Raw genomic sequence first — 19,420 nt, 5'->3', positions numbered from 1 at the left:
TACTTTTTATAACCACCTTCCCCACCTTTGAAAAGCAAACAATAAGGGTACATATGAAAAATAATCCAATCTGAATGAGTCTTATATCCACGGGATAATATTTTACATGGGATAAACTAAAATTATAGTGATCGGGATGCCCGTCCGTCTAGCTTAACGTGCATCCATATGTCTGTGCGTTCGTCCATCTGTTACGCTTTGGAGTACTCATGCATCCCTCATCTGCAACTCCTCCTATACCACTGAATAAAAATTCTCAGATTCTTAATTATATACATCGTCTCAAGCCACGGTTCGGGGTTTGCATCCCCCACCCCCCCACCCCTCTCTCTCTCTCTCTCTCTCTCGTTTCGACCTTGGTTTGCGCAATGTAAAACCTAATGCCATATTATAATTGTACACCTTCTCTTTTACTATCTGATCAGATACTTTGTGTTCAGAGTACCTATAGTTTTTAAAATGATTAATGGTGACTTAGGTTGTAGCTGGGCTGAAGGGAAATCCCGATGCACCTCACCCCTATCCAACCCCACACTTGCCATATATAATTGCAATAAAAGAACAAAATGTATAGAAGAGCCTGTCCATCTCTTTCAAAATTAAATTCTCGTAAATTCTCAAGGAAAACCATTGTCGGTAACCCACGGGTGATTCACGTCTATTCTCTCTTGCGGACTCAATATTTACCCATGGTTTGCGACGATGAAAAAAAACATACCAAACGAGAGCTACGCATTTCTTTCCTGTTTGGATGGAAGGGGGTTTAGCGGGAGCAAGCCTTAGGTACATGTAAATACTTCCCCCCTTACAACAGGAATTTCAATTTTGAATGTTTACATGGATTACGTACTACGTACGTATGTAACCGCCCCCCCCCCCCCCCCTTCCAAGACACGCGCATGCATGCAAATGCAGCATGGTGGGTATTCTCTTTAGAGAAGTGGACAGGCTTCCATGATCAAGTGGGAATATAGGCGGGAATCAAGTCAGTGGAGGATCCATGCACAAATCTTAAAAGTTGTAAGCTTGAGGGCGGAGTGGGGAGGGTGAGGGGGGGGATGTCTGGTTAGAGGCCTACGTACAGCACACCCCCCCCACCCCAAAAATTTCAAAGGTGGTGCTTACATGTACGTGTACCTCTAAAATCCGCCATGCAGTAAATCAGCTAGTCAGAAGGCCTTCGGGGTCTGCTCTTGAATTTTCTTTGAAGCATTTCTCCATGCATACTGCATTTAAATCAGAAGGAAAATCTTTTTTTTTTGTGAAGCAATCTTAATCTTTAATTATCAATCTGATTTTGAAAAAATCCCATAATATAATGTATCTGTGGTTAATTTTAGAAATTTAACTCTTTTTGAGTTTTCTATTTTTAGCATACACTCAAGGATATGTTGGCCAATGGCAGACCAGGAAACAGGTAAACAATGAGTCATAATTTGAGGGAATACCTTTTAGGTAGCACAACAGTATTAATTTCTGCTATATATATTCTTACCAAAAATGCGCAAGTTTCAGTAGAAGTAATTAATTCAAAACAAATTTCTGAGAAGTTTCCTTTTGAGATCTTGTAAAACCATTCTTTACAAAGATTTTAGTACCAAAAAATATATAGCCATCCAGCAAGGCACGCAAGTTTGTTTCGGTCGAAGTCGAGCAGGTGCTTGAAAATCTAGTCTAGGGCCTAATCACTCACTACTTTTCACAGTATATAAAAAATCAGCACGCCCTAAATTTTAATAAATCTGGTCAATACAGGAAGGTTACATGTTGTTTTTCACCTCATAAAAAAATTCAGCTCCAGTCTCGTATCAAAATGCCCGAATATTTTGCGTCAGCCATGATACTGTTATGGCACCTGCAGTTCGATGATAAGTTCCATGTCAGATCCATCAGCGATCACGAAAACTCTGAAAAGAGGAAAATGAAAGGGCCTAATTTAGTTAAAGTCAAATGTAATGACAGTTTTTAATTTGGCAGTTTAGATAAACTATAATTCAGAAGAGAGTTGGTGACGCTTTTCTTGATTAAATAAGAAATAGTTACGCATTCTACTTTCTTTTTTAAACAAAAAATTAGGGGTTGGTGGGGTGTTAGTAAGTAAACGCTCTTCCTTCATTTGTACTGGTCATCTTAAATACAAAGTGGTTTATTTACATGTATTCGAAATATGTATTCTTTGTTGTTTTGTATTTCCTGTTAAAAGAAAATTCACTAGCCCTACTTTATTCCTCTTGTATATTGAATAGCTGAGAAGTTTTCACACTTTATCAAATATAAAAACTTTAATGACGCACAAACCTTAATAATTTTTTTTAAAGATAGTTTAATTTGAGAAATATGAGAGGTAAAAGACTTGAATAAAAAAGATTCTTATTTGATTTTTTTTTTTTTTTAATTTATGGGTTTGTGCATTTTTGTTATTTAAAAAAAAAATAAAAAAAAAAATAATGAAAAAGAAGACCCATTGCAAACTTAATTGAAATTTGTGCACCATCAAACACAGATATTTTTAATGGTGGCCTAAATTAAAATTTAACCAAGTATTGTATAATTATCAAAATAATTCAATCAGAAATTTTATCATTGCAGTGTCATTAAAAGCCTTGATCATCAATCTTCTAATACTGAAGGTATATTTTATCATTTTAATTTTTTCTTCATTTTTCTCAGAAAGTCCAGACATTTTCTCTGTATGGTATATATATTCATGCACCAGCATTTCTTTTTTAAAATTTAAATGTACACTGTTACATAATATCTTGTTCAATTTGACCCTTATATGTGTAAATTACATAATTTAAATCTTAATAAAAAATTCTGGAACTGCAGAGTTTCCGTACATATACTTGTTTAAGTTGACAATCTTGAGTATGTTGCACTCTATATATACTGATATACTTACACCTCCTCTTTGAATAGGGCTCGGAATTTGATATGCTGTATAGGTTGACATTTAAAATTCACTTTAATACATTGTACTTGTGACAGTTGCATTCATTTCAGAAATAAAACCAGCTTTTGTATTTCTTTGATATATGTTGATAAGTAAAGTATATGTATAGCTCTTAAACATGTTAAATCCTTTATGTCTTTGTTCATGATGGTTGACATTTGATATCTAGCCAAGAAAATTAAAAAAAAAATTCTTGTCTCCTAGTAGCATTATGTTTGTGTATCTATCATTATACTACAGTGTAAGTGTCACCTGTCTGTCTGAGTCAATGAGCTGATTTAAATCTTGAATCATTTCTTTTTCTTCAGTTATAGACATTTTATATCAAAAATTACAATTTTGATTTATTAAATCATTTTTTGGTAAAATTGGGACAGAATGCATGCATATTATCGTTTGCAGCTAACTGTAAAGTTTCATGTTACGTCACGATCTAGTTGAAAGCTGCACTCAAGGTAAATTGTACACGCCTCCTAACCGCAAGCTTTACGACTGGAACTTTCTTCTTATCCCTGATTTGTTGCTCATGCAACAGACTATTTCTTTGTCAATGTTGATAATTTAAGTTGACCAATCACGTGAATTGTTTATGCTGGAGGTATCTGATGAAAAAGACAGTGACGTAACGTGAAATTTTACAGTCAGATGCAAACGATAATAACTGCATGAGTGCAACTGTTTTCTATTTTGATAGCCTAAGATAAAATTTAGATCTTAGATGTGGCTATATATATAAAAACAAATCTTCATTTTGAATTTCTTCAACACTTAAAGAGGCCCCTGCTTGCAGTAAAAATTAAATGTATATATAGATTAAAATAAGGACATGTTAAGGTCATTGAAATCATTAAAGCATATCAACATTTTTTAAAAAAAATTTGAAACATTTCCAAGTGTGATTATGAAGTGGATGGCCCTAATACAGATATATAAAATGATAACATGCAGTATCAAGTTTGGGGTTTAAATTGCGATCAACACTATATGCATATCTACATTATTGTTAATCATGTTAATTCAACTTGAGAAGTGTACTGAAACATAATTTTTTTTTTTTAATTACTGGGGTATATGTTATAAAACAGTGGTGTTGTAACTTATTTAGCTGTCATTCTGTTCATTTTTTTTAAATTTGAAACTTATGTTCATTCTTGCTATACATGCTTTGTTAACTTAGATTTCTATATGTATATTATTATATTTCTTTTCTATCAAAATTAGCAGGAAAAAGTATGAATGTCCTTGGTATGTTTTCTTCAAATTCATTTGAGAGTATAAATTATTAAAACAAAATTCTGTATATATGGCATCTAGAAAGATGAAAGTAAAATAAGTATCTTCAGAATGTACATGATTGTACAAACCTTCCATACCCCCAACCCCAGTCTCTTACCCTCTTACCCCAATTTCCACACCTCTCACCACCTTGAAGAATTTAATATAAACACTGCACATTTACACTTGCTGTAATTAATTATAGTGTATATGAAGATTTAACCTATGCCTTAAAAGAAAAAAAAACTAATAGATTATTCATTTTAAGGTTTAATATTTTAAATGAAATCCCTTTTTATCTAATGAATTTAATGTATTCTTTTTTTCCTCTTTCACAGGTAGTGAAATGTAACAGTGATTCCTGTCCAGTGTCAAGACAAACTATGGAAATTGTTCCAAACTGTCCGACCAGTGAATCAAAATGGAATGAAGCTTCTCAAAGAAAGAACTGTTCAGCTTTTGCCAGCCAGTGTAGCTATCCTGACAGACTTGTGTACCATTGTGTGATCAATCCATTTGTAAATCAGACATTGGAAGTTTGTGCCTATGGAAAGTACATTGTTTTAGGTATATGGATTGTAGATTATGTTTTTCTTTAAATTACTTATTTAGCATATACATGTGGCAAAATGGAGCATATCTTGTCTCACCTTGGCCCAAACTTTTTCACTACTTTATTACAAAGTGTTTTTGGTTAAAACATGTGCAATGACCTTGAAGTATGTTTCTAGAGTTAAGGTAAAGGTCATAGCAGAATTATATGAAAACTCCATATCTTCTCTCCCCTTCAACGTGGATCATACTTCACTGACAGAGTGCCACTTGTCAATGGATGTGCAGTGACCTTGAACAAAGTTTCTAGGTCAAGAGTCATAATAGCCTCTCTGATTAGAATCTTTATTACAGTGCATAATCTCTTTTCCGTAAGTCCACTCAGCCTCAAACTTTACCAGCTGACTTAGGGTTCCTTCCATTTTTGATAGGTACAATTTGTGCAACAATTGTCATAAAGGATAAAAAAAAACAGCACAAAATTCACAAATGTTGCATATTATATATATATAATTTGCAACATTTGTGAATTTTGTGCTGTTTTTTGATAGAGGATATATGGAGTATTCATGATTTTTGCACCATTTTTTTTGTATACCCTTTCATCACACAAATACTTCTTATGAACCCGGATTGATAGATCCCAGGCATATATTGTTTTTGTCCTGTCTGTTTGTCTGTTTATCTGTCTGTCTGTTTGTTGTCAACTTTAACCTTCACCATAATTTTTGAACATTGAGAAATAGAGACTTCATATTTAGTATGCATACTCCACCAGTGATGCTTTTTCAAATGGCATGCACCAAAGTCTATGACCTTGTGACCTTGACTGTGACCTGAATGCTAAAAATAGCTTTTTTGAACTTTCGCCATTACTTTTGAACCATGAGAGATAGAGACTTCATATTCGGTTTGTGTACTCCACTAATGAAACTAAGGTCATTACCTTGTGACCTTGACTGTGACCTATATGCTAAAAATAGCTTTTTTAAAGACTTTTCTCCAGAACTTTTGAACCATGAGAGATAGAGACTTTATCTTTGGTTTGCACTCCACTAATGAAGTTCTTCAAATGACACCAAGGTTAATGACCTTGTGACCTTGACTGTAACTTATCTGCTAATAATAGGTTTTTTGAACTTTGTTGCTGCCAGGCGCATAGTGATTCACAAACACATAATGTTGTTTTTTTTATTTTAAAATTTTTTCAGAGAGTATAGTTACTTTTTCCCCCTTTTATACTCAAACAACACATCCCTTAATAGTACATAGATGTTCCTCTTCAAAATATAAATCCTTTTCAGCTACGTACCTTACAATTTCATTGCTGAAAGGCAGTGAAAGCATGGCCCTATTTCTAAATACATCCTTCTCTGGTATTTGTTTAAGGAGAGTTAAATGAAAGTATATGTATATTTAAGACACTCATAAGCACCAGAAGCAAAATTCGGGTAAACTTTTTATTGAATACATCTAGGGCACTTGGCCATTTAATGATAGGTAATGTAGACCATAGTGCAATGCTTAATAAACTCATGCATATGTTGAAGTGGGGGTCTTTAAAAAATTGAAAAAATAAACACTTTGAAAAGATATTTATCAAGTGTATATTTACCAAGTAGATAATGGACCGACTGTCTTGAGTGCAATTTGTCTTGCAGATATCAATCAAATGTGCATTTATATAGAAAATCAATTTTCAGTTAACTTGCACCTAGGATTCCTTGACAGAAGTGCATAAGCTATCAAGCACCTGTTAGATTGTGTATAAGATTAAAAAGGTTGGGAATGTATGGGCTATAAGGGGGTTAGGAGGGTCTGACAATGGCTACACTTAGATACTAGTATATTTTGCTCTTACTCTGAATATTCATAAGATTTTGCTTCTAATATTTTTCAAACATGGTCAAAAAAGGCATATCATGACATTTCATGAGGGAGGGGTGGGGGGGGGGTAAAGGGAGACAATTGAAGCTGTGTAAATCAATTGAGCATGTTTTTTCTTATTTTTTTTATACCTTCAGTAGGAAAGGCCCGAGTTAAACAGTTTTACCTCTCTGTTTGTCAGTCTCTCAGTAATATGTCACAGTTAGTAATTTTTTCCCAGATGTTAAATGAAATTTTAGCACTTAATTAATTCGGTTTTTGTTTGTTCATGTCATATGTTGAGATTAATTACTGTACAAATCAGATGTTTACCTCCTAACTGTTTATCCATGTGTCTGTCTGTACCAAATCTCAGTCACAGTTTACTTAGCATTTTTACATATTACAGATGCTTGAAGTATATATAAATATACTGTTTGTTTTTCATAATTATCTAATATAATGGATTTCATTTTTTTAACCAATACGTTGTCAATGTTTTGTTCATCCCTGCATCTGGCCAAACCAAAATATTTACAAAACTGAAGAGGACATATGGTTTTTACATCAGAGTGGGGTCATTGCTTAAATTTAAACTTTGGCTCACAGACTTCTTGTGTTTTTTAATTTATGAAACTAATGGGGTTTTAATTTTTTCCTTAAATAAGCTTGGAAATGATGATGAAAAAAATTATTCTGTACCCTATACATTGTATCTGAAAGTTTCATAAAGGAACATATATTGATCTGATATTGAGACACAATATTGTACATGTATATCATTAGCTATATGCACAGGCTTCTAATTTTGACAATATATTTACAGGTTATTGTACGGAGTACAGCTTGAGTGGCAACATAATCCAGCAGAATTATGATACAGTCTGTTCTAAATTTACCCAGAGTCCATGTCCCAGTGGCTACCACTCCACAGAAGCATACAAATGTAAGTGCTCAATAAAATACACAATTTTACTGGGTATACTTTATTCTGTAACTGAAATTAGTTTTACTGAATTACAAAAAAAAAATAAATAAATAAATAAATAAATAAATAAAATAAAAATGAAAGGGGAGGGGAAGGGTGTCTTTGTCACAGTTTAAGCATGGGTGTAATATTTGCATTGGCACTTCAACTGTACCCAAATTGGTCATAAGCATGTTTAAATTTAAATACTTGCATGCACTTAACCTACATTGTATCTACTTGTACATGCATATAATGAAGTCATATCATAAACACTTGAAAAAAACTGAAAAAAATCCTTAAATGGGAAACTGCAATATAAAGTTACATATAGCTTTTACCCTTTAATATATTGATCACCACAATCGGTATATGTAAGGGCACCTTGCCAATGATTAATTCAATTTTTTTATCAGTCAAATTTGATAAATTAGACATTCTGAAGTATATATACATAGTGCATATTATAACTGTATAGATAGTACATGTAAATTGATATTTAACATAGATTATAATTATCTGAGTGATAAAAACAAAAATTATTGTCATGATTTTGTTTTTCAGACCCCGGTTGCTATGAGCTAACAAAGAAATCCACAGTTCAGAATCCAACTACAGTTGCCTCTGTCCCTACATCTGACACAAAAGTTACAACTCAAAATATGTCCATGACTGAAGAGTGAGTTAACAAGTGTCACTTTTATACTTGTTCCGAGTCCTTTTGTTTATTTTTCTCAATGACACTCCCTGTACACTACCTCTTGTATGCAAAGAGAGATAACTCTTTCAGACACAGTGTTCCATTTTAGAAGTTTTATCGTTCAAAGAGTTATCCTTCCTTTGGTATCTAAACCTGTTCTTTAAAATAATCATCATCAATCCTAGAAAATTTATCTTGATTCAATTATTTCATTATTATAATATAATATAGTGTATAAAAATTCTGTTAATGATATTTATGACTTTATTCATATATCTTGTAAAAAAAGACATATTTGTGTTCAATAATTCAATTATTTGATAAAATATAAATTGATAATCAAGAACATTAATTAGTGTCAATTAATAGTTATGATTAAAGTGATGAGGAATGCAATGTCTATATGTTCTCTATGATTTAATATGTTTTCTCTTTTGTTCCCTTCATTTATAGGTCAGATATGGAAAATGTTAAAGATATAAACTTGGGACTTTATATTGGACTCACTTTCGGAGTTCTTCTTGTAGCTGGAATCGCTGTTGTAATTTTTTTACTGAAAAGACGTCAAGCTAACTCTAAAGAGCAAAACCTTACCGAAAAAGGTAAAAATCATGACATGCATTTATATTAATTTGTTTATTTATTTTACACAGATACTCATACCCCCCCCCCCCCCATCATAAGTTTTTTTCACTTAATATCCAGTAGGCATCAGTTTAATTCCCATCCCGTTCATCTAATTTGCACTTTAATGCATTTAATTATATTTCATATTGGTTGCTAGTTAGCATGCATTTTATAATAAACTTCCTTCAATTTTTTAAGAATTAATGATTAACTCATGAAATTTCGAACTTAATGCTAGATTTTCTTACACATTCCGATTCCTAATTTATAAAATATTTTAGAAACAGTAGAAGAGAATGGTCTACTCATGAAGAAAAAATAAAAAAACAGGTAAATATTGTGATGCTTGATTGGAGGATAGGTTCATTCGATCTTCCCTGATCGAAATTTTTATGCTGTCTGTTGTTAGCAATGTGTCATTGTTGTGAACTTCTCAGAATTTCAACTTCTTCTACTTAATAGAACAACTGGACCAATTTTTACCAAACTTGGCACAGAGAATCCTTGTGTAATTAGGGTATTAAAAATTGAAATTCTTTTCAAATGAATGGCAAACTTATATCAAGGAGCAATACTTAAGAAATAATGCAGATTAGATAAGGTCTTGAAAAAAATCTTCACTTAAGGTACATTGATACTCTGATAAGAGAGATAACTCTTAATGACACAAATGTCTATAATTCCTTTATAATTTTGTCATATTTAAGCGCCTTTTTCATCAAAATTTGCCCTGCAAGTGATGCTATATTTATTTTTTGTATTTTATTAAGCATATACATTTCCTTTGGAAAATCATAAAAGTTGTGTGTTTATATTTGAACATTTTCAGCTTCTACTCTGAAACCACAGAACCAATTTAAACCAAATTTGTTATACAGCATCTATGGGTGAAGGAGAACAAACATTTTTTGTTGTTTGATTTTTTGGGGGGGAGGGAGGGGCGCTGGGGGATCTTGCATGGGGATGTACATGTACTCCCTCCATAAATACAGATTTTCCCCTTAATTTTAGTCCTTTCTTGCTGAAAATTTTACACTTAAACTGATAAAGGAAGCATACAAGTTTGTAAATGAAAACGGAATAAAATCCCTTTGATGAAAAAATTTTCTTTTGTATTTTCTGAAAGATTAGCATGATTAGTGCCATATCGAATTGATTAACTCTCTCTCTCTCTCTATCTCTCTCTCTCTCTCTCTCTCTGAGTCTCTCTCGGTAGTTTTAAAAGTACAGTAAATACTTAATGTACATTAGTACATATAATGATGTACAGAATTTTTGTTGTTGTTGTGATGCTGCCTGTGGTGATATTTTAATACTAAAACAATTTAATTAATTGTATGTGTCATTGTTTGTTTGTTTGTTTTTTTTTTGGTTTAGTTTTTTTTTTTTTTTTGCTTTTTTTTATTGTTGGGAGAGGGGGGGGGGGGTATGTGTCCCAGAAAGCATTCCAGTGTTAAACCATCTATGTTCTTCTATACCCTGTGTGCATATAATATATTTTTACAGTAAAAACACTTTGAGGAATGATGGTATTGCAACAATTGGGACTAAATCACTTTGAAATTCTTTGAACCTTCAAACATGCCCCCTAAATCCAAGGACTACAATAACTGAAATATCATAACATTTTTTCAATTTTATATTCCATTACTCTATAAAAAATAATAAGCCGTTAAAAAGAATTCGATGTTGATTAATTGAAAATGTACATGTAACGGTATAAATTGGTCCCTTTTCGATAATTTATCAATCGGAGCTACTGCCACGTGGTTCATTGATTTTTTTGTATTCACAAAGTTACCTGCGCCTACAAATCACGATATATTGGAATACTAAACAGGTCATAATGAGGTCAATGACATGTAAATACCCGTAAATAGCAAAGAAAACAGTCGGCGTTTTGTACCTTTTTTCAAAAAGTTTACCCCGAGCACAGGCTTGCCCAAAATTTTCCTTTAAATATGTTGTATTTCCAACATTTCTACACCTTATGTCCTTTTGAGAAATTTGGGCAAGAATGCGCTCACCATGTATTCCAGGTTTAAAGATCGGAATAACTTTGAATAACAATGGAAATTTATGAATTGCTTTGACCCCTCTTACAAAACACAGTCTCGTTCTTTATTTTTACTTTCTTTTAATTCCTGTAATTTTGCAAAGTTGCGATTAAGACCTAGAAGAATTGCATTATCAATCTCATTAGGCTACTTTCTATACTTTATTTTTGCGCAATTTACCGGGGGCCACTTTTTGTACACTAAGTGCAATCATTCTTTAGTGGGTTTCGCCCCACCCCTCAGGTCCCAGTAGAGGCAACTCCAATATAAGGATAAAGTAGTACTTTGACTGAAACAATACTAACAATATTCATACATCACTGCATATTTAAGTAATGTTATGGAGTGTATTATTTCTACATTCCACACATGAATTTACTGTCGACCAGAAATAGGTTGACGGTTGACAGTTGACAATTCCCTTGTGATCTAGTGTCAACCGGGGACAAGTTGATGGTTGACAGTTGACACTTCCCTTGTGTTCTAGTGTCGACCGGGGACAAGTTGACAGTTGACACTTCGAATGTGTTCTTGTGTCGACCAGGGACAGGTTGACGGTTGACAGTTAAAACTTCACATATGTTGTAGTGTCGACCAGGGACAGGTTGACAGTTGACACTTCCCTTGTGTTCTAGTGTCGACCAGGGACAGGTCGACAGTTGACAGTTGACACTTTCCATATGATCTACTGTCAACTGAGGACAGGTTGACAGTTGACACTTCTCTTGTGTTCTAGTGTCGACGGGGGATAGGTTGACGGTTGACAGTTGACACTTCCCTTGTGTTCTAGTGTCGACCGGAGACAGGTCGACGGTTGACAGTTGACACTTTCCATATGATCTACTGTCGACTGGGGACAGGTTTACGATTGACAGTTGACACTTCTCTTGTGTTCTAGTGTCGACCGGGGATAGGTCGACGGTTGACAGTTGACACTTCCCTTGCGTTCTAGTGTCAACCGAAGACAGGTCGACGGTTGACAGTCGACACTTTCCATATAATCAACTGTCGACTGGGGACACTAACCCCAATCACAGCTTATAAATGTGAAACTAACCCTAATCACAGCTATAAATGCGAAACTAACCCTAATCACAGCTATAAATGCAAAACTGACACTAACCGTAGTTATTTATACGAGACTAACCCTAATCAGAGCTTTTAATACGAGACTTACCCTATTTACAGCTATAAATGCGAGACTAACCTTAATCACAGCTATTAATGCGAGACTAAACTTAATCACAGCTTTTAATACTAGACTAGCCCTAATCACACTTATGAATGCGAGACTAACCCTAATCACAGTTATAAATGAGGGACTATCCCTTATCACACTTATGTATGCGAGACTAATCCTAATCACACATATCTAAGACAGTAGAAATGGCTAAATGTCAACTGTCAACTGTCCCCGGTCGACAGTAGAAATGGTTAAATGTCAACTGTCAACTGTCCCCGGTCGACAGTAGAACCGAATTACTACTTTTGTAAATAAAGCTTCCGCATAGGGACTACATACCCTTATATTGGAGTTGACGTAAAGTTTGAGAATTAAGTTCTTTGTGTTTACTTTTCTGTATATTTTGTAGCCGTTATAACTGGCTGTTCATACATGTTTTCAATCGATCGATAAAATGCCCATCGTCTCAAGCCACGGTCCGGAGTCCGCAAATATCTATCTCCTACCCGTGGCTGCTTGATCACAAAAAGTGTCGTAATCGTGAATATTTACGCCTCTCTATTGTGACGTCATTTTCAGTCAGCGGCAAGTTTTGTTTCCATCGCAATTGAAATCAACAACTGACGTCAACAGTATACAAGAAATATTCCCTTTACTGCGATTGGATATTGAAAGGTCGCGATAATGTTCATCTTCCGACTATGCTTTACTCGCATTGGTCAATTTTTTAATGACCTACGAAGAATTCTCTCCTCGTTCAACCACAGCCAGAATGGGAGAGGATCGTATATTTTGGCCGTGGTTTGCGACAGTGTAAAATGCCCCGCCTGCTCCGAATATTAATGTAACACAATTAAAACCCAACTCGGACAAGCGCAACATTCCGGAATTAACTTCCACTAGAGGGCTTTTTTAATTACCTTAAATAAAACTAAGGCGTGGTTTTCAATGAAAATTTTTGCAAGTCATGTACCACACTGATAACAAAATATCGGTTAGGTTTAAAATCTTTAAGATTTGAGTTAATTAGATAAAGTTATAGGGGTCAAAAAAAGGGGCCACGGCACTATGCTTAAGTCGAAACATTCTTTAATGAAATCTTTTAAAATCTTCATCTTTACTTCTGAACATCAGGCAGTCAAACTCTTGGCATGAATATAATGAGCCTTGAGTCCTCTACCAAAATTATGAAATTCTTGGCCCTAGGGTCAGGGTTTCTAGTGCTAGGTCAGGGCTATATAGATTACAGTGTATATAGTGAAAAATGCATTTTTTCTTCGGAAATTTTCTTATCTGCTCCTAGGTACTTGTTTTAGATAAACCATGAAATAAGTTCATAGTCATGATTAGCAGGACTGCATCTACATGTACCAAAGTTGTGAATTATATGGCCTCAGGCTCAGGGGTTCTGGTATTAGGGCGGGGCTCCATGGATTATATAGTGAAAATACATTAATTCTTTGAAATTGTTTTTCTCTGCTCCTAGGTATTAGATAAACTAACTAAGGACATACATGTAGTTATGATAAGCAAGATTGCCTCTACCAAAATTGTGAATCTCATTGCCACAGGATCAGGGGTTCCGGTGTTAGGGTGGGGCTCTATTGATTATAGTGAAAATGCATTAATTCTTTGAAAGTTTTCTTCTCTGCTCCTAGATATTAAATAAACTAAGTTCATACTTAGTTATGATGAGCTAGACTGTCTCTACCAAAATTGTGAATTTTATGGCCCCAGGATCAGAGGTTCTGGTGTTATGGGTTGGGGGCTGTATTGTTTAATTATATAGTGAAAATTCACTAAATTGTTTGAAGTCTGATCCTTGGTATTAATAAAACATTTGATAAGCAAAAGTGCCTTTTAAAAAATTGTGCAATGTGTGGACTTACGGTCGCGGGTTCATGCGGTAGGGGCACTACTGATTATTGCTGCAGTATATTACTGATTAGTTGAAATGCATTTATTTTTATCTCTACCCTGCCTAAGTGTCCTTCATGTGTTTGTCCATATAAGTTTAGCTGTCTGTACACCTGGCTGTAAACAATTTTTCAATATGTTAGTCCTCTAGCTGCAGAAATCTTGTCTTATCGTATTTTGTATTAGTCTTTGACCATAACGCTGCAGATCCTGTTATGCAAAAAATGTGCAATTCTCCATCAGCATACGTCAGTATCGAGATCATGTGAGATTGCAAAGCAACTCCCAGAATTCAATGCTAAGTTTGACCCAGATTCGATCAGTCGTGGAATTTTATGCTCTATATTTTCTCTTCCTAATTCGAGACACATTCTTAAACCTGTCTGTATTTTTTATCCACGTCCCAACCCTTCATAGCCATCTATACATGCAATAAACTCGTTTGAAATGAATTGTCTGTTGGATTACTGAACATTCAAAACAGCGAGTTTATCACATGGATTGATTGATTGATTGTATACTGTTTAACGTCCCTCTCCAGAATATTTCACTGATATGGAGACGTCACCATTGCCGGTGAAGGGCTGCAAATTTAGGCCTATGCTCGGCACTCAGGGCCATTGAGCAGGGAGGGATCTTTATCGTGCCACACCTGCTGTGACACGGGGCCTCGGTTTATACGGTCTCATCCGAAGGACCTCCCCATTTAGTCGCCTTTTACGACAAGCAAGGGGGTTCTGCGGACCTATTCTAACCCGGATCCCCACGGGGTTTATCACATGGAGAGAACCAGAGAACCACTATAAAGAGTTTTGAGGTTCATAATAAATATAGATTGGTTAAGGACTGTGTCTCAAATTAGGGATCTAAAATTGCACAAAAAATCTTGCACCATAAATTGCACATTTATTGCCTTTGTGAATTTCATGGCCCCCAGGTCAGGTTTTCTGATGTTAGGACGAGTTGATTAAACAGTTAAATACATCATTTGTTTGAAAATCTTCTCTGCTCCTGGGTATCAAACAAACTAACTAGGTACATATTTATGATGAGCAAAATTAATTGATTGTATATTGTTTAACGTTCCTCTTGAGAATTATTCACTCATATGGAGACGTCACCGTATGTCGGTGAAGGGCTTCAAATTTAGACCTATACTTGGCACTTAGGACCATTGAGCAGTGAGGGTTCTCTATCGTGCAAGCGCCTACCGTGACACAGGACCTACGCTTGAAAACCTGTGACTTTTACTTCTGATGCCGAGGGCTTGGCAAAGGAACAGTTACTGCCTATTTTTACGTCTTAGGTTTGACGCGGCACCACGATCGAGAATCGAACCCGGGCCTCCCAATCGTGAAGCGAACGCTCCATCACTAATGTCTCTTCCAAAATTATTAATTTCAAGGGCAATGGGTCCATGGTTCTGGGCTTAGGGTGGGGCTCCTTTGATTACTAGAATAAAATGAAAAACACTTACTCTTAAACATGTTAAAAAAAAATATCAAGCATATATACATAGTTATGTTGAATAAGGCTGCCTCATCAAAAATTGTGAATTTCTGGACCTGTAGGTCAGAGGTTCTGGTATAAGGGCAAGGCTTTATTGATAATAAAGATTAAGATTGTATGTTGTTGAACGTCCCTCTCGAGAATTTTTCACTCGTATGAAGATGCCACCACTTGCCGATGGAGGGCTACAAATTTTTGTCCTATGCTCGGCACTCAGGGCCTTTGCTCAGGACCTTGAAGCTACAAAAGTGATCTGATTTTATGTAACTTTGTACGAATTTGCTAATAACATGTATAGCATGTTCAAGTACAGACTACGAAAAGACATAAAAATTAGGATGGACTTAATTGGTATCTCATTGCACACTTGATAATTAATCTGTACAAGGTTGCAATTGATCATAATTAAATCTGTACTTAACTGCAGGAAACAATTAATTAAAATAATTTTGGAGAGTGAGTTTGTACAAAATTATATTTGTAGAAACAACATGATGAATGTCAGATCTAGATGATTTGTTTTTACTTTTGTAGAAGAAAGACTGGTGCAGATTGAGCCTTAACTATTGCATAATAAAAATTAACGTATATCAATCAACAAAAATCAATATTGAAGAGGAGGAACAAGAACTGGATATAACAACTAGTCAAATTTAGGAAGTTCGCCAAACTTCTCCAATGACTCGAGTGCTTTGATCAGGAAATATATATATGAAATATCTATAAGATACTCTATAAGACAAGAAAGCTCTTTAGTCTTCAGAATAAGCATTACTGGAAGGTCATATAACTTCAGGACCAACCATTCTGACTAATATTTAATCATTGAATTTATGATGATTACACAGTTATGTCTGACATGGTTACATTAACTTCTAGAGACATAATGCAAAAGTAAAATTTTGTTGTTCTGAAGTTAATGTCATTATGTGTGGTCTGTATGTATGTGTTTACATTATACATGTATAAATATTACATGTAGTTGACAATTTTCACCCCCAAAAACATTTTAAACCAAGTTAGGTGCAGTAGAGGTCGAAGAAGGTTTCAGAGGGACGGAAATTTTCAATGTTACACTCAGCTACATGCAATGTTTATTAAGTGACACTGAATGTTTTAAATGCAGCGATCCTTGTGTGCATAAATTCTGAACAGTCAACATCACATGTAAAGCAATGTTGACTGTTGCTAAGATGGAGGTCGTGGCTTCATTTTTCAGCGTGTATTACTGATTTTTTTTAAATAAATGTTTCGCAATGTATCAAATTCAACAAATTTACATGAAAGTATAATGCATGGAAATTTTTCCCCTGCATAACATAGTTTAATTAATTATGCATATTTCAGCCTTTGTATTAACAACTCATAGTGAGATCAATGTCAAAAGAAGGCAACGTATTCAACACATTGAATTTATACTGTTGATGTTTAAACAAGTATTTAAAAAAACACCGGGCTATTTCAATTTAAAACGTAATCCATACCTGCTAGGACTTGACATCTGTTCTGGATTTATGCGGAAGAAAACTATCATTGGAAAATAGATCTGATGGTACACATGTAGCACTTTTTATTTGAATTGCTGAATTTCAAATTATTTTGCAAGCCTTGATACATATAACTAATGCCGGTGAAGACTTGTTTTATCTCTTTTGAAAGGTTAATCTAGTCGTTGATTGAAATTTTAAATTCAAGTTGATAATCTATATACTGCAAGTTCTTTTCACATTTTAAAATGCTTGTGCCATAGAATCAATGTTTAATTTGTATGTGAAAGTGTATATATATGAGAGAAATTCGGATCCGCCAAAATGAATCTATATAAAAATATGATATGCAGATTTAAAAACGAGATTTGCCAATGCATGACATGTTCCTTTTGGAATAGGACGAATTATTTATGGGCAAGTTTTAGGGGCGAACTCTCTAGCATTCTCCTGCATGCCTGACATTTGCCCATGGCAGCCGGTTTTACCTTGCTTTTATATATATTTACTGTGTGGACCTCAAAATCTGCGCAAAAAGTAAATCAACATATTTTTTGTCATAAATCAGACGCATATGTTAATAGAGGGAATTAGATTTTATCAAAATGTAAATAAACATAACGTTTTTGTCATATGATCAAATCGACTATAAAAGTTTTAAAATGATACCCTATTTCTTATATATGTACTTGTAACATGACGATTTTTTATAGGGAAACTTTATTGTAAAATTTTGATAAGTTTCCTTTTGATCTCTCTAATTAATCTTTTAAAGTTTAGGTGAGTAGATTTCTTGATAATTCTACCGGAATCTTAACTTTCGCACAGCAAATGACCAGGAGCAAAGCTAAGCCGAATATGCATGTATATATCGTATGGCTGTCTTTGTGTCTGACGTCAGTGGCCGGGTCTATTGAAGTGGACATGGGAGGCCTCTTATAATTTTCATCTATTAGACAACATTTAAAATCTAAATTTACAATACAATTTTCATTCACAATGAAACAAAAACTGCAGGAAACATATATAATAGGAAAAATATAATTATAAGTCACCACTGTCTAGAAAGTAGGCTATGCTTCGCCCTACCCTGACATACCCAACATTCTAGAAAATGATTGAAACTTTTCGTCCTTCAATGCACTCCTATAATCTTAGAAATAATGATGAAACTACATCATATATGGAAAGTTTCTTTGCAATAAATGGTAAACTGTGGAATATGTTAAACTTGCTTGATTATATCAGGAATGCTCCTTGAATACCTTCATTCAAAGGTCTCTTAAATTTTTATTTTTGTAAAAAAAAAAGGTAAAGAAATTTATCATTTTTGAATAAGAAAATGCAATAAAATACAATGTCAGTGGCAAAATAATGCAAGTAATTTAAAGGCAGACTAATATAACCAATGTTTATCAGAAACACCAATGTGTAAATAATGACTCTGTTGAAGAAGCTCATCGCTATATCTCACCAAGAAATGTACTTTTCCAAACAATCCAAAATATTATTTATGAAATTGATTTATTTTTGCATGGTAGTCCCAATCATGGAATAGGTATTAATATTCAAATATTGGAAGCAGTACATTATTTCATTGCAGCAACCTAACGTTTTATTTGACACTGTTGAAGATGCTCATCACTATTTCTTTGATTGTCCAAGAAATGTACTTTTCCAAACACTCCAAAAATATTATTCATGAACTTGAAGTAGTACATGCTTTCATTGCAGCAACCTAACTTTTTATTTGACACTGTCATGTATGTTACTTATGCCAACACTTACTACCCCGTAATACATTGTAATTTTTTTTTTGTCTTTTTTTTTTCTTTGTTACATTGTGACTTTTTTCTCTACTCTTTTTTCTTATTTCTTTGTTACTATGTTTGTCTATTTATTTTCATACCTATATACAATGTATTGTGTGTTGATCTTGACCTTGTAGGGAGAGGGCTAAAATAGGCTTTGCCTGCTGCCCAATCCCATTCACTGTATGTGAATAAAATTTGTATGAATAAAAAAAATACTAGACAATGATATCGTAAACATAGGTTTGTGCATATCGTTGTACATTTTTTTTATGGCAAAATACTTTTCTGAAATATGATATATCGTAGACTTTAGCAATGGTTTTGTGAATCTTTTTAGGCATATCATGCATCTTAAAAGGTTGTGATGTTTAAGGTTAGATTTATCAATGGTTGTGTACATTTTTCCTATAGGGAATAATACATTTTTTTAAAATGTTGATGTTGAAAAGCTGTCCTAACATGCCTTTAAATTCACCTGTTTGTCTAACGATTTTTTTTGTGAAAAAATGTGTT

At 34.1% G+C, this 19,420-nt stretch overlaps 1 protein-coding gene across 3 annotated transcripts; it reads left to right on the top strand.

The window, feature by feature from the left end:
* Positions 1-1,373: 1,373 nt before the first annotated feature.
* LOC134248683 (uncharacterized) lies at positions 1,374-19,411 on the top strand. 3 transcript variants are annotated; one of them, XM_062731082.1, is made up of 8 exons: positions 1,374-1,417; positions 2,590-2,630; positions 4,567-4,795; positions 7,473-7,592; positions 8,178-8,292; positions 8,767-8,915; positions 9,222-9,270; positions 16,141-19,411. In XM_062731082.1, the coding sequence occupies exons 1-7, from the start codon at positions 1,399-1,401 to the stop codon at positions 9,260-9,262; spliced, it is 714 nt and encodes a 237-aa protein (XP_062587066.1). In that variant the 5' UTR covers positions 1,374-1,398; the 3' UTR covers positions 9,263-9,270; positions 16,141-19,411. The 3 variants fall into 3 exon arrangements, with proteins under 3 accessions (XP_062587066.1, XP_062587065.1, XP_062587067.1); XM_062731081.1 differs by lacking the exon at positions 1,374-1,417 and adding an exon at positions 1,824-1,952; XM_062731083.1 differs by lacking the exons at positions 1,374-1,417; positions 2,590-2,630 and adding an exon at positions 1,865-1,952.
* The last annotated feature ends 9 nt before the right edge of the window (positions 19,412-19,420 follow it).

The sequence above is a fragment of the Saccostrea cucullata genome, unplaced genomic scaffold (assembly GCF_032062105.1).
Source record: "Saccostrea cucullata isolate Sc308-1 unplaced genomic scaffold, CSIRO_AGI_Scuc_v1 ctg164, whole genome shotgun sequence".
NCBI classification, from domain to species: domain Eukaryota; kingdom Metazoa; phylum Mollusca; class Bivalvia; order Ostreida; family Ostreidae; genus Saccostrea; species Saccostrea cuccullata.
Note: the sequence above shows the minus strand (reverse complement) of the source record. Positions and strands in the feature narration are given on the sequence as shown.